This window comes from Tursiops truncatus, chromosome 6 (genome assembly GCF_011762595.2).
Source record: "Tursiops truncatus isolate mTurTru1 chromosome 6, mTurTru1.mat.Y, whole genome shotgun sequence".
Lineage (NCBI taxonomy): Eukaryota > Metazoa > Chordata > Mammalia > Artiodactyla > Delphinidae > Tursiops > Tursiops truncatus.
The window spans coordinates 109,148,381-109,164,144 of NC_047039.1; the positions used below are offsets into that span (position 1 = coordinate 109,148,381).

Below are 15,764 nucleotides of genomic sequence, written 5' to 3' on the forward strand. Positions count from 1 at the left end.
TTTTTCTAGGTTCCACATATATGCATTAATATACAATACTTGTTTTTCTCTTTCTGACTTACTTTACTCTGTATGACAGTCTCTAGGTCCATCCACATCTCTACAAGTGACCCAATTTAGTTCCTTTTTATGGCTGAGTAATATTCCATTGTATATATGTATCACATCTTCTTTATCCATTCGTCTGTCAGTGGACATTTAGGTTGCTTCCATCACCTGATATTGTAAATAGTCCTGCAGTGAACATTGGGGTGCGTGTGTCTTTCTGAATTACGGTTTTCTCTGGGTGTATGCCCAGAAGTGGGATTGCTGGGTCATATGGTAATTTTATTTTTAGTTTTTTAAGGAACCTCCATACTGTTCTCCATAGTGGCTGTATCAATTTACATTCCCACCAGCAGTGCAAGAGGGTTCCCTTTTCTCCACACCCTCTCCAGCCTTTGTTGTTTGTAGATTTTCTGATGATGCCCATTCTAACTGGTGTGAGGTGAGACCTCATTGTAGTTTTGATTTGCATTTCTCTAATCATTAATGATGTTGAGCATTCTTTCATGTGTTTGTTGGCAATCTGTATATCTTCTTTGGAGAGATGCCTATTTAGGTTTTCTGCCCATTTTTTGATTGTGTTGTTTGTTTTTTTAATATTGAGCTGCATGAGCTATTTATATATTTTGGAGATTAATCCTTTGTCCGTTGATTCATTTGCAAATATTTTCTCCCATTTGGAAACAACAAACAAGTCTTTTAGTCTTGTTTGTAGTTTCCTTTGCTTTGCAAAAGCTTTTAAATTTCATTAGGTCCCATTTGTTTATTTTTATTTTTATTTCCATTACTCTGGGAGGTGGATCAAAAAAGATCTTGCTGTGATTTATGTCAAACAGTGTTCTTCCTATGTTTTCCTCTAAGAGTTTTATAGTGTCTGGTCTTACATTTAGGTCTTTAATCCATTTTGAGTTTATTTTTGTGTATGGTGTTAGGGAGTGTTCTAATTTCATTCTTTTACACGTAGCTGTCCAGTTTTCCCATCACCACTTATTGAAGAGACTGTCGTTTCTCCATTGTATATCCTTGCCTCCTTTGTCATAGATTAGTTGACCATAGGTAAGTGGGTTTATCTCTGGGCTTTCTATCCTGTTCCATTGATCTATATTTCTGTTTTTGTGCCAGTACCATATTGTCTTGATTATTGTAGCTTTGTATTATAATCTGAAGCCAGGGAGTCTGATTCCTCCAGCTCCGTTTTTTTCACTCAAGACTGCTTTGGCTATTCGGGGTCTGTTGTGTCTCCGTACAAATTTTAAGGATCCAGATTTTTTAATGTTTGATTAAATATTCTTTTTTTTTTTGAAGTATAGTTGATTTACAATGTTGTGTTAATTTCTGGTGCACAGCAAAGTGATTCAGTTAAATATATATATTCTTTTTCATATTCTTTTCCATTATTGTTTATTACAAGATATTGAATATAGTTCCCTGTGCTATATAGTAAGACCTTGTTATTTATCCATAAAATATACATTTTTTTATTAAGGTACACCAGACCCTGAACCGGACAGGGTTGGTTCTAAGTGCTGGGTGAGTGCAGTGGAGGAGAGGGGATTCCGTGTGGACTCAGGTGGTCAGGGAGGGCTCCCTGGAGGAGTGAACAATGAGCTGGACCCTGCAGGAGGAAGGGTCAGCAGTTCAGCCCTTGGGTAAAATTGAAATGTGGAAATAAATAGTAGCTGAACATCCCCCCTCCCTTCTCCCTCTGTAAATGGGGCATGAAGAGCACCTGTCTATTCCTGTGAGCATCCGTTGACCTGTGGGTGCCTGCAGTGGACCCTTGGAACTGTGACTCTCACTGCTCTTTTTTAATATATTAATATAATTCAACAACAAATACCCGTGGAGGGTTTACCATGCCCCAGAGCCTGAGCTAGGAGCCGAGGACACGTAGATATCTCCAGCGGCCACGCCCCCCCCCCCACACACACACCAGGTCAGTTGTCCCTCATGGCGGTGGGTGCTTGTCCCCGGGCTCCACAGGATGGGGACCTGGCTGCTTCTGTTCACCATTATATCCCCAGGGTCCTAACCCTGTGCCTGCCACCCGGTAGGTGCTCAGTAAATGTGTTGCAGAATGGATGGATGGATGGATGGATGGGTGGGTGGATGAAGGATGGATGAAGGCGTGAATTAAAGGGAGCTGCTCCTGTTCTCGGGCTGCACCATCCATCAGCAGAGGGAGACACAGGGAAAGGGCTCAGAGCACATCGCTGAGCTGGTGCCTGAGTCGTGATCATCTCGGCAGCTCCGGGCTGGGGGCCCTGCGGGCACTCACTGCGCGCTGTCCGCCGCCCCGCTGACCCTCGGACCCCTCCGCAGGTGAGTGTCCCAGCCCCGGGCGCGGCGGCGCCGCCAAGCGGAAGAAGAAGCAGCGGCGGAACCGCACCACGTTCAACAGCAGCCAGCTGCAGGCGCTGGAGCGCGTGTTCGAGCGCACGCACTACCCCGACGCCTTCGTGCGGGAGGAGCTAGCCCGGCGCGTCAACCTCAGCGAGGCGCGTGTCCAGGTGAGTGCTGCCCATCCGTGGGCCCCCCGGGGGAGCGTGCAGCCACCACTCACCCAGGGTTAAGGAGTTGCCAAGGTGAGGTGTCTCAGAGCAGGACCATCTGAGGCCAGGAGGGCTGAGGTTCAAATCCAAGCCCTGCCACTGACCAGCTGTGTGACCTTGAGCAAGTTACTCAGCCTCTCTGTGCCTTAGGTACCTCCCTGTAAAATGAGGATCACGTGGGTCTGTTTTATAGGGTTCTTACGAGAATGAAAGAAGTTGATATCTTTGTAGCTTACAGCAGTGCCTGGCACATGGGGTTTGGATAAATAAAAGTCGTTTTAAAGTGTTCAGTGCTGGGCTTCCTTGGTGGCGCAGTGGTTGAGAGTCCGCCTGCCGATGCAGGGGACATGGGTTCGTGCCCCGGTCAGGGAAGATCCCACATGCCGCGGAGCAGCTGGGCCCGTGAGCCATGGCCACTGAGCCTGCGCATCCGGAGCCTGTGCTCCGCAACGGGAGAGGTCACAACACTGAGAGGCCCGCAAACCGAAAAAAAAAAAAAAAAAAAAGTGTTCAGTGCTTGTTCCGTGCCAGCCCTGAGCTGAGTGCCCAGCATGCACCTCTCTCATTACAACCTCACAGCAGCTAAATGCTCATCTATTCATTCTTTCATTCATCCACTTGCACATTCTCCAACACATACTTACCCAGCGGCAGGCACCGTTTATCACCCCCATTTTACAGATGAGAAAATTGAGGCTCAGAGAGGGGAAGCTGCCAGTGCAGGATGGGTGGCAGAGCAGGCACATGCTGGGTGCACAAGGACTTGGGTCCCCTCAGCAGCCTGCTCACCCCTCCTTCCTGCCCCCAGGTCTGGTTTCAGAACCGCCGGGCCAAGTTCCGCCGAAACGAGCGGGCCATGCTGGCCAACCGCTCAGCCTCGCTGCTCAAGTCCTACAGCCAGGAAGCCGCCATCGAGCAGCCCGTGGCTCCCCGGCCCACTGCCCTGAGCCCCGATTATCTCTCCTGGACGGCCTCGTCCCCCTACAGGTGAGAGCGGGAACCCTTTTGGGTCGGGAGGGCGCAAGCAACCAGGGGACCCCATGGGGTGTTTTAGGGCCCAGACTCCTTTGAGGATCTGAAGACAGCTAGGAAAGGTGCCCAGGTGCCCCGTGGACCTGGGGGGCACCAAGGGGTGTGTGGGCAAGCGTGTGAGCGTGTGGAGGGGCGAGAAAATGAGGCCTGTTGGGAAGGAGTGGAGAACCCACATCGTCCTGAGGAAGCTGAAAACCTGCAGATCCCTAGGCTGGCGCGAGCGCCCCAGCACCCTTCGGCCACCATCCCGGAGAGAGGCCGGGGGGCCGAGGGAGTGGTTCCCTGTCCCAGGGGCCTGGCTGGGCCCCAGAGTCAAAGTCTGGGGCAGTTTTGTCCCGGTCAAAGCTGGGGAAAGGTGGCAGGGCAGGAAGGGAGGGGAAGGAGGTGCTGGTGAGTTGGGTTTCTGCACCCCGCAACTCCAGGGAGTGCCATCCACCCCTGAGTCTGTGCGAGCAGCTCTGCTGGAGCCATGGTCTCGTGAGAGGCAAGAGCCGGTGGGTCGTGGGATCTGAGTCCTAGTGATGCCCACGCTAGCCTCACAGCTCTCACAGCTCCCCCCATGCCGTGCTCTTACCTGGGGCGGGAGAACCTCCAACAGGCCTCCTTCCATACAGGTGTGCGTTCATCCCAGCCCCATCCTGCTGTGTGCCAGGCCCAGGGCAGGCGCTAGGGGTGAACAGGAGCTTCCGCTCTCAGGAAGCTCCTGGTCCAGCGAGGAAGGACCACAAGCCTACGGGGGCGGCTCCATGTCCCAGGGCTGACTGTGGGCACTTCTGCCTCTTCCCCCCAGTCTTGTAGCCCCAGGGGAAGGCTTCCCAGCCGAGTGAGCTGGGGAGGGGAGGCAGGAAGACCAGAGGCTGGGATCCAAGACTGGCCGCCAGAGGTGGCCGGCCCCCGGCGGTCTTCCAGCCACCGCAATATGTCCTTGTGTCTTATGTCACCCCCAGCACGGTGCCGCCGTACAGCCCAGGAGGCTCAGGCCCTGCGACCCCGGGGGTCAACATGGCCAACAGCATCGCCAGCCTTCGTCTCAAGGCCAAGGAGTTCAGCCTGCATCATAGCCAGGTGCCCACGGTGAACTGACAGCCAGCCCCACCAGGCCCCCGCTGCCTCCCTGGCTGCCTCCCCGCTGCCTCCCTGGACAGGCTGGGTGGGCTCTCCTGGCCCCTCTCTTCAGCCCGGACTTCTGAGCCCAAGAGGCTGCTGAGATGCCCAGAGCCTGGCTCAGCCCTTCATCCACGGCCACTGGAGACTGCGGCCCCTGACCCTGGAGGTGCTGGGCTGGAAGGTTGGAGCAGCGGCTCACCAAGGACCTCACTTACTTTGTGTATTAAAGCCAAAAAGCTGTTGTCTTTAAGAAATAAAAAAAAAAATTTTTAAGCCCCAAAAGATTGCGGGAGGGCGGACAAGGGCAGCAAACCAATGAAGGGACGGCCTTTTGGGGCCAGCTGCCCTCGTCTGTGTGCCTCTTTCTGCAGGAAGTCCTCCATCACCCTGTAGAGCCCCAGGGGTGGGGAGCCGGGTAGGAAGACAGAGACCTGCCCTGGAACCCCGACACCCGGGTGTTTGGGAGAAACCCCGATGTGTGACCCTGGCCAGGACCCGAACCCTCTCTGTGCAGGGAGTGTCTCCCCTGCCCTATGGCAGGAGCAGAGGGTGTGTGGAAGCAGACGCTAAAATTAAATCCCTTGCTGCTGGGCATGCAGAAGCTGGGGGTCCCCTGGGCATTTGACTGTGGGGGACCCAGGCAGATGGCCCAGAATGTCGGGGTGCAGAGTGGAGGACCCAGGTGGGCTCACAGGACAGACAGGTGGTCCTAACAGACAGGGCCACCAGAGACCTTCCAAGTCCTCCAACCTACCATTTCAGAGATGGTCACTGGGGGTGACAGAAGACACATGTGCCACCAGGCACTGACATCACTTATGAGGAGTGTGCAGAAAACTGTGGGGTGAGGGGAATGGTCTGAAGCCAGCCCTCTCCACCTGGCCCCGTGCCACGCCTGCTGATGGGCGCACCCTCCAGGGAAGTTAAGAGATAATTTCTGGGAATTCCCTGGTGATCCATCCGGTGGTTAGGACTCGCTGCTTTCACTGCCAGGGCCCGGATTCCATCCCTGGTCGGGGAACTAAGATCCCAAAAGCCATGCGGCCGGAAAAAATAAAATAGAATAAAGTGATCATTTCTGCAACCAGCCCCCAGGAAGTAAGACAACACTTCCTGACCCCCAGAGGGCGCAAAGACGCTCGGCCCCTCCGGAGGGGCGGCCCTCACAGTGACACAGCCGTCACACCTCTGGACTCCATGGATGGACCCCCGTTTCTCTAGTCTGTCCCGCCCACACCACATCAAAGCCCCCCCAAAGGGCCAGTGTCCCCCCCCACCAGCCACAGGCTGCATCTTCTAGGTGACCTTGAATAGGTCAAAGCCACGTGACAATCCTAACACGAGGAATGGTCCCCATTTTTGTTTTAGAAGGTGTAACTAACCCCTGAGTGAGGTGAGGACCCTCCCCATCTCCCCCAATTTACCCCCAGAGATTCTTCCCCATCCTCCATCGGGAATTCCACCATGAAAACACAGTTCTGGGCTTCCCTGGTGGTGCAGTGGTTAAGAATCCGCCCGCCAATGCAGGGGACACGGGTTTGAGCCCTGGTCCAGGAAGATCCCACATGCCGCGGAGCAACTAAGCCCGTGTGCCACAACTACTGAGCATGTGCTCTAGAGTCCGCGAGCCACAACTACTGAGCCCGTGTGCTGCAACTTCTGAAGCCCGCGCCCCGCAACAAGAGAAGCCACTTCAATGAGAAGCCCGCGCACCGCAACGAAGAGTAGCCCCGGCTCGCCGCAACTAGAGAAAGCCCGCGTGCAGCAACGAAGACCCAATGCAGCCAATAAACAAATAAATAAGAAAACAAAACAAACAAAAAAGAAAACACGGTTCTTGTGGGGTGAGCTTTGTCCCCTTCAGATGGGCCAACAGGCCCTGGGGACCATCGCCGTGTGTCTTCCCTGTGGCTGGGCAGTTGGGACTCTGGTCCTTGGTGGGGGGGTGGGAAACGATGAGGTGAGGCACAGGCTCCAGCTGAAGGCGTGGGGAGGGGGCATTCTGCTGATATATGGAGCTGGCTCTGCCGGCCTGACTACGGCAGCCAGAGCAAAGGGTTGGCCTGTACCCTGTGCTGTGTGTGTGTATGGTGGGGGAAGGGGGAAGGTGGGTACAGCCAGAGCTGTGTTTTCTTGCTCAGTTTGGCCTCTGCCTTGGGTAAGTGATTTCTGGGCTTCTATTTGCCATTCATTCACTGAACAAATATTATGAAATACTATATGTGTGCAGGGCCCTACACTGGGCCCTGAGGAGAAAGCAGAGAATTGACACGGGGTCCCTGGCTTCAAAGGCCACACCAAGCCCAAGGAGCCCCAAACCTAGTCTAAGGCATCCAGGCAGGCTTCCTGGAGGAAGTGTCCTGGAAGGATGAAGAGTCCACCAGACAAAGAGGGGAGCGAGAACAGTGTTTCTGGCTAAGGGAACAGCATGTGTAAAGGCCCTGGGGTAGGCCAGAAGCTGCCTCTTTGGGCCAGTGGGGACAGTTCTGGGCCTGGATCTCCTGCAGGATGAAGATGGAGAGAAGCAGGGACAGCTCACGTGGGGCTTGTGTGGCCAGATCTAAAGTCTGGATGTCGGGACTTCCCTGGCGGTCCGGTGGTTGGGACTCTGTGCTTCCACTGCAGGGGACATGGGTTCTATCCCTGGTCGGGGAACATGATTCCACATGCTGCATGGCACAGTCAAAAAAATTGTTTTTTTAATTAAAAAATAAAGTTTGGATGTCACCCTGGCGGTGAGGAGCCATGGAGGGGATTTGCTGGGTGGAGGGACCCGCCCCTTGGACCCTGTTGGAAGCAGAGAGACCCCTGCAGAGGCTGGGCTGGATGTCCAGGCAGGAGAAGTGGCAGCCTGGACCAGATGGGGACAGAGTGGGCAATCTGGGAGGTGTCCCAGACACAGCAGGGACAGGGGTTGATGACTAGGTGTTGGGCTGGGGAACGAGGGGGTGCCCAGGGGGCCAGGAATTGGCTGAAGCATGTGGATGCCTGGGAGGAAGAGACCCTGGCAGTAGGACCCACCTGGTAGAGGGGTCGGGAAGATGCTGGCCTGCCCTTCCACCCAGGCAAGCACTGGGGCCGTCCTGGTCTGAGCAGGGTCCTCCCTCCCAAGGAGCTGACACCCACCCCAAGGATTTGCACCAGCGAAGGGCCGGCCCACAGGGCCCAGAGCTGTGCCCTCACGGGCAGCCAGGAAGAGCGGCCTTTTTGTGAGCACGTGGACGAGCCCAGCCAGGCCCTGGGCAGTGCCCCAGAACCCAGATGGAGGTGCATCTGGTCTTTCTATTTTCAGTCCAGAGGGAGGGCCATGAAGCATCGCCAGGTTGGGGCTGCCTGCAGCAGAGGTGGGGTCACACTGGCCGGGGGCTCCCACTAGGGCCTGGAAGGTGGGTCCCAAGAACACCAGCTTCAGAAAAAGCCATGGGCCCAGTTCCCATAGAGCCGCTGGCCCCGCCATGGGGCCACAAGGATGTCAATGTCACTTCCTCTCAAGCGCTCAAGGAAAAACAGACCGGCCTAATCGTTTACACATGCTGCTCTGGGGAGCTGAGGGAGGGGCCCCAGCGGCCCTCCTTGTGAAAGAAAATATATTCCAACATTGCTGTCACGATTGTAGCCCTAATTGCAGGGCTGTGTAGGCAGCTTCCTGGGCACCCGTCCCGGGATATAATTTTCCATGAGGATGAGGTACCCGAGGCCCCGTCCCGGGCTGGGAGAACTTGGAATCCTTCTCCCTCTGATTCCCTTTCCCCTTTTGGCCAAGCAAGCTTGGGACAGGGCACTGAATGTATCTGCTTCTGTTTTTTTGTTTGAAATAAAGAAACTTGAGTCAAGAGAAAGAGAGAGAAATTGAAGGAAAGGCAGTCTGGCTCTTGCAAAACCCAAAACCTGAGAAATTAAGACCAGAGTTTTACCTTGGGCAAGGCACTTCTCCGGGCCTCAGTTTCCTCCTCTGTAACATGGGGTGATAACAGAAGCCACCTCACAGGGTTGTTGGCAGAGTTACCCTCCACGAATGAGCGCTGTGGTGTATACGGTGGAAAAACACAGAGCAAGCAGTGGAGTTTAGGGAAGTCAAAATACTCCCTGTTTTGGGGTGAAATTGCACATTCTATCCTCAGAGAACCTGGCTCTTCCCTTTGTCCCTTCCAAGCCCACGCTCCTTGGGCACCAGCCGGGGACCAAAGCTCCTGCACCTCTGCTGCCTGCCACTGGAGGGCGCTGTGGGGTCCCCGCCAGGCACAGAGCCGGGAGAACAAGGGCCCTCTCCCACACAGATCGCCGGAGATGGCCGCAGGCTCCTGACCCAAAGACAAAGAAACAAGCAAATCCCAAATCACCAGCAGGGGTCACAGCATAAAAATCAGCACAAGCCTTTCGGGAAATGTACCAACAGCCACGAACACGTTGCATGCTTTCACCCAGTAATTCTACCTCTAAGCCGCACTTCAAAAAATAATCCACAGTGGGGTGGGGGGTGGAAGCAACGTGTGCCAAGATGGCTGTTTGTCGTATGTTTTCATAGATGCAGTGTAAAAATTCTGGGAAGACCCAAAGCAGGTTGTAAATACTTGAAATTTGATAAGGGCTCACAATCAGCTTGTCTCTCTGTTTTCTGTAATGAGACTAATAACCTCACAGGGAAGCAGAACAAGCAGGCCCATGTGATCGTCTCAACTACACGAGAAGCTCTTTGAAATGAAAAAAAGTGCTTTCTTCCCTTTTATGTCCCCCTGGGTGCCTCAGTCAGAGCTGGACTTGTCTTTTCCATACCTATTGGTAAGTGAGTGGCCCCCATCCAAAGCTCTCCTCTCTGCTCCTGTTATCCCACCATTAGTCCTTCAGGTCTTGAAGCTTTGTGGTCGTCAGGAATTCCCTTCTCTATTGCAAGTGCTGGAAAGAGCGTGTTTGAGAACTTCTTAAGCTCTTAGTTCACACCTTAGAAGAAGTGGGAATGGATCGAGCTTGGGATATGAGGAGTCAGGAGTGGGCACCTTGAAACTGGAAGGTGCACTTGATAAAGTGGTGTGGATGACGTAATTCTAAGATGGTCCCATGATTCCTTCCCCAGGGAGACACACACTTTGTAATCCCGTCTCCTTGGGTAGGGGTGGAACCTCTGACTTGCTTCTAACCAATAGAATATGGTGAAGATGAAGGGATTTAGCAGATGTGATTAAGGTCCCTAATCAGTCGACTTTGACTCATCCGAAGGGAGATTATCCTCGGTGGGCCTAACCTAACCAGGTGAAACCTTTGAAAGAGAGTCCAGGTCTTCCCTGAAAGAGATTCGGAGCAGAGAGATGCGTTCCCACCAGCCTTGAGAAACAAACAGATGTGCTGTGACCTGCCTGTGGAGGAGGTGGCCCCCAGCAGCCAAGGGCCTCATTCTTACCACCACAAGGAACCCAATCCTGCCTGCAATCTGAATGAGCTCAGAATAGGATACTGAGCTCCAGATGAGACCTCAGCTGAGGATTCCTTGACTGCAGCCTGTGAGACCCTGAGCAGAGAACCCAGTTAACCTGTGCCCAGACTCCTGACCTATAGGAACCGTAAGACCATAAATAGGTGTTGTTTTCTCTCTTCCTTTTTTTCTTTTTTGGCTGCACTGAGCAGCTTGCAGGATCTTAGTTCCCTGACCAGGAAACCAGGGATGGAACCCATGCCACCTGATGTGGAAGCACAGAGTCCTAACCACTGGACCACCAGGGAATTCCCTGGGTGTTGTTTTCCGCTGCTACGTTTGTGGCAACTTGTTATCCAGTGTAGAAAACCAATGCAGATGGAGATGGAGCTTGGAAGTCCTCCTGAGCTTGGCCTCCCTCTGCCCACAGCACACCCAAAGAACCCCGGGACCCATGACAGAGGAGACTTGACGCCGCTGCTCAAATTATCTGCCATCTTATCACTTTCCAGGCCATTCTGCATAAGCCGACAGATTAGTTGCCCTAAAACACAGCTTTGGGACTTCCATGGTGGCGCTGTGGTTAAGAATCTGCCTGTCAATGCAGGGGACACAGGTTCGAGCCCTGGTCTGGGAAGATCCCACAGGCTGCGGAGCAACTAAGCCAGTGTGCCACAACTACTGAGCCTGCGCTCTAGAGCCCGTGAGCCAAAACCACTGAGCCTGTGTGCCACAGCTACTGAAGCCCACGCACCTAGAGCCCGTGCTCTGCAACAAGAAAAGCCACTGCAATGAGAAGCCCGCGCACCGCAACGAAGAGCAGCCCCCTCTCGCCACAACTAGAGAAAGCCCGTGCGCAACAACGAAGGCCCAAGGCAGGCAAAAATAAAAATAAATTAAAAAACAAACAAAAAAACACAGCCCTGATCATGTCCCTCTCCTGCCTAAAGCCTTCTGGGGCTCCCCAAGGCCCTCCCCACAAAGTACCATCACCCAGGCCAGATGTTTGAGGTCCTAGCATCCACCCCTTAAACCCGACTTGTCCCCTACTCCAGGTTATTCAGACAGTCCTGACAACTCAGTCCCCTCCTCCTACTGTCCGCCTGCAGCAACATCCTGCCCACCCAGTCCCACTCTGCCAGTGAAAATGTATTCCCCAGAGGGTTACAAGGTAGTGTCAACTTTTTTAAAAAAGCAAGTTAAATTCTAGACAGAAGATGCATTGGCATGTCTGGGGAGATGTGTGTGGCTTGAAAAAGAATAAGTCAACGTTGTAATTTTATATTTGGAAAATGAAAAGAAAAACCCTATTATTTTCATAATTCAAACTCTAAAAAGTGAAGCTACTCAACATGTTCATGGCGGGCACAGATACCAAGAGGAGCAACCACCGTCTCATGAGTGGCCACACGGCAGGATCTCCAGGGAGGAGAGGTAATATATAAAATATAAATATTATATATTTAATATGCATAGATATATACATATTATGTATATTGCATATAATTTGTATGTGTATTTAATATGCATACTTTAAAAATCTGGAAAGTCATAAACCACAGCGTGAACAGTTGTTTTCTCAGGAACGTGGGATTGTGGGTGGTCTCTATTCTTTATATATACACTTGTAAATTTCCCTACTTGGGTTCTAAAAATTGACAAAACTTTTTAGAACTCTATCCAGATTGGAACCATCTTTTTGGAGAACAGTATATACCACAAGTCTTAAAAACAGGCATGCCTTTCGGACCAGTAATTTTACTTCTAGTAACGTACCTGAAAATAATAGATCTGCACTGAGATTTATGGACAAAGGTGCCCATGAAAGCATTGCTTATGCTGATGCAGCCTGGAAAATTAATTATCCAACAATAAGGGCAGATTAAATAAATGATGAGGGTATCCGGGATGATGGAGTGCCAGGGAGCTGTTAAAATTCATGGTATTGACCATCAAAAGCCCTGGGAGGAAGTGCAGATGTATTATTAGGGAAAATCTCAAGTGATGATGAAAAGGCCAGGCTGTGAGACCCTGAGCACAGATGCCACCCACATCTGTGACACACCGACGACATCTCCGCAAAGACTCGATCCATATTTTTTGTTGTGGAATTCCATCCTGGATAGAAACAGTTCAGAATCCCTATCTCTACCCTATGTGTACACACACACACACACACACACACACACACACACACATTTTACACATCATTCACTTAATAGAAACGCCTTAGAAGCCAGGTGCTCTTCCAAGACCTGGGGACACAGGCACGGCAAGAATAACACAGACCCAAATCCCTGTCCCCCTGGAGTGCACATTCTAGAGGGAGAGATGGAGAGTGAAGAAGGTGCAGGAAGATGGCGTGGGGCCTCGCCAGCCTCCTCTGGGTAGGGGGAAGCCACCGGAGGACTGGCACACAGAAGCCTCTGGCCCTGGGTGGGGAGTAGACGGTGGGGGCCAAGGGTGGATGGTGGATGCAGGTATCCAGTTGGGAGCTGTTGCAATGACCTGGAGCGTGACCATGACAACTGCGTGGTGAGAATACAGGAAGCTTTTATTTTCTTCTTTGAGCTTTTCTATAGTTTCTAAACCTCTGATAGTGACCATTACTTGTGGGTACCTGTAATTAACAGTTTAAAATCTCATCCACCTTTCAGCTTCCAACTCAAAGGATGCCTCTCAGGGAATCCTGCCTGGGTTCCCAGCCACCCGGACACACACCCCTCTTCTGTGACTGCCCAAGGCCCAGCACACCTGGAGTAAGAAGGAGTCCATCTTTCCGCCCTAGCCAGCCTGGAAGCCCATTCCTGAGGCCAATGGCCTCCCAGGGACACACACAGAAACCCCAGGAGCCCTTAATTCTGTGGGAATTAAGGGAGTCCCCAGGTTCTGTCCCCACCTCCAGGACTAAAACCAGGCCCCTTTGTCCTCTCATCTTTGCCTGTTCCTCCAAGTCTGTCACATACCAGGGAGGCTCTTGGAAGCCTGGAGACAAGGAATCCATTAAACGAGGGAGCCCCAGTGGTTCCCCAGAGGGGCCCTCACAGGAGACTGGGGAGCCCAGGTGGACAGGGCACACCAGCCATCACCTGTCTTGGCCTTCCTCCTTAGAAGGGTGTGTACTCAGGACTCCCTGATGGTGCAGTGGTTAAGAATCCACCTGCCAATGCAGTGGACAGGGGTTCGAGCTCTGGTCCGGGAAGATCCCACGTGCTGTGGAGCAACTAACCCCGTGCGCCACAGCTACTGAGCCTGTGCTCTAGAGCCCACGCGCCACAACTACTGAGCCCGCGTGCCACAACTACTGAAGCCCGCGCACCTAGAGCCCGTGCTCCGCAAAAAGAGAAGCCACCGCAATGAGAAGCCCGCGCACCACAACAAAGAATAGCTCCCACTCGCCGCAACTAGAGAAAGCCCGCGTGTAGCAAGGAAGACCCCACGCAGCCAAAAATAAATAAAGTTTATTAAAAAAAAAAAAAAAGAAGTGTGTGTACCCGGGTGGGGGTGAAAGGTTCTATAGCATTAGGACCAAACTGGCAACATTTTGAGGAGAGGGCCCCTAACTCACAGACCAGGGCCCTGACCCTGGGGTCTGTGTGATACCCCAGGCTGGCTCTGGGCTTTCCTGCTCACTCAGAGCCCAGAAGAAGTTGCCCCCAGCCACCAGGCTCCAGTCAGGGGCAGCTCCGGTTTCCCAAGCCTGGGCTGGGCCCCAAAGTCCTTGCCTGCCCCCAGGCTGCTGCTCAGCACTGCCCTGCCCCCAGCACTGCCCACACTTCGCACCACCCACAGTCCAGGGTCAGGAGGAGGCAGCCCAAGAGGGCGCCCCGCATCTGGATGGGGTGCGATGGAGGCGAAGTCAGAGGAATTCACCGCGCCCAGGATGGCCTGGGGCGGGGTGTGGGTGGGGCTTCTGGCCAGGCCAGCCCACCCGCATCGTCTCACCTGCAGTGCTCACTTTGCCGCTGCCCAAGAAAGGGGCGCTGTGGTTCAGCCCCAGGGGCAGCTGCTCCGGGAAGCCGCCCCCAGCCCTTCCCCATCCTGGAGGGTTCCGGGTCTACCCTGGAAACATCGCCCGGCTCCTGCCAGCTGCCCCTCCCTGCCGTCAGGCTGCGCCTGCCTCTTCCCGGCCCCTCCAGAAACTGGAGGGACAGCTGGGCACTGTCTGCGTCAGTTTGGGAACCAGAGCCAGTGCCCAGCTGTCAACCTCACCATGCTGCCTTCCATGTGGCTTCTCGGAAGTTCTCTTGGGACACAGAGCCACGTCACTAACCCCTCGCCCACTTCTCCTCACCCTGGCTCTGAACCCACCCCACAAGGCCCCAAGGCCTTGAATGAGCCCCTTTCCGCCCACCCCCGCTCCCACACGCCCCCCGCCACTTCCCAGGCACAAGACCCCGGGGGGCTGAGCTCTGCTCATCTTTCCTCAGCTGGATTGGACACGCCCCCAAAGCCGGTCTGACTTACGCCCATGGCAGGCGAGCTGTCATGTCCCCTAGGAAGCCCCTCCCCAGCAGGGGTTAGAGGCCCTCCCTGTGCTCCCACTGCCCACCCCCCCTTAGGGCACTGAGTACTTGGGTTGTCACTGTCTGATGTCCTGCCGTCCCCCCACCCTGTTTGCAGCTCAGCATCTGAGGGGTCCCGGGGGCCGGGGCAGGGAGCGAATGATGGGCCAGTGCACAAGGGGCTGCTGTCTCTGCAGTTCCGAGGAGCTGCCCCCTCCCTCGGTCCCAGGGTCACAGGGTCCCTGTGGGTATCGGATGCCCTCCTCACCCGGGTCTGAGCTGGGCACTTTGCCCTCTCAGTCCCTCTTTCCCTGGTCTGGGAAGGGAAAGTATTAAAACACAAGCACACATCCTGGGTCTACTCTTCTCTTATCACATCCCAGCTCAGGGATGTTGGGCAAGTTACAGCTCCTTCCTGAGCCTTACTTTCGTCATCAAAAAGCAGAAATACCTCCTTCCTGGGGTGGAGGATCAAGTGGAAAAAAAACTGTGAACACCGTGCTCAGCCGGTGCTTAGCAAACAGCAGACACTGAATACAGGGAGACGCGCTTTCTGCTTCCAGACGTGCGGCTGCAGCCCCAGAACAGAGACTCATCTCACCACCAGGAAGCAATGCTACCCATCCCACCTCCTAGCACGGCCGGGCAGCGGGGCCGACTCGGATTTCTAGTGAGGTCTGGGGAACCCCGGGTCCCCAGTGAGGCCCCCACTAGGCAGACCCATCAGTCCGCGGGGGCAGAAGCTCGGGGGCTGCAGCGCTGTGAGAGGAGGCCATGCCCAGGTGTGAGGGGGGCTTCCCTAGATCCTGGAGGAAAGGGGCAGCGCTGGGGAGGGGGGTCTGGGGAAAGGCAGGACCTCACAATGGTTAGAGCAGTTTGGGGGAGCCAGACAGGCGGGGTTCAGAGCTGATCCCACACTGCAGGGAGTCCACCTTGAGCCTTGGTTTCCTCATGTGTAAAAATGGGCTTGACTGACCATCTTACTGGCCCACGGCAGGAGGCGGGAGGGTGTCTCCCAGCAGCCTGCTCGCTTTCTGCATGATTCAGCACCCTCGTCTGGGTGGGTTTGTGTGTTTGCCAGAGACTGTGTCTTGTCAGTTTCGCCCCCAGACACAG

General features: G+C 54.0%; 1 protein-coding gene across 1 annotated transcript in view; it reads left to right on the forward strand.

The window, feature by feature from the left end:
- PRRX2 (paired related homeobox 2) overlaps positions 1–5,825 on the forward strand; it is a 47,514-nt gene extending 41,689 nt beyond the window's left edge. Inside the window, exons 2-4 of the mRNA XM_033858821.2 lie at positions 2,368–2,555; positions 3,406–3,584; positions 4,577–5,825. Of these exons, the coding sequence (XP_033714712.1) occupies positions 2,368–2,555; positions 3,406–3,584; positions 4,577–4,712 (503 nt within the window). The 3' untranslated portion in view covers positions 4,713–5,825. The remainder of the gene's footprint in view (positions 1–2,367; positions 2,556–3,405; positions 3,585–4,576) is intronic.
- The last annotated feature ends 9,939 nt before the right edge of the window (positions 5,826–15,764 follow it).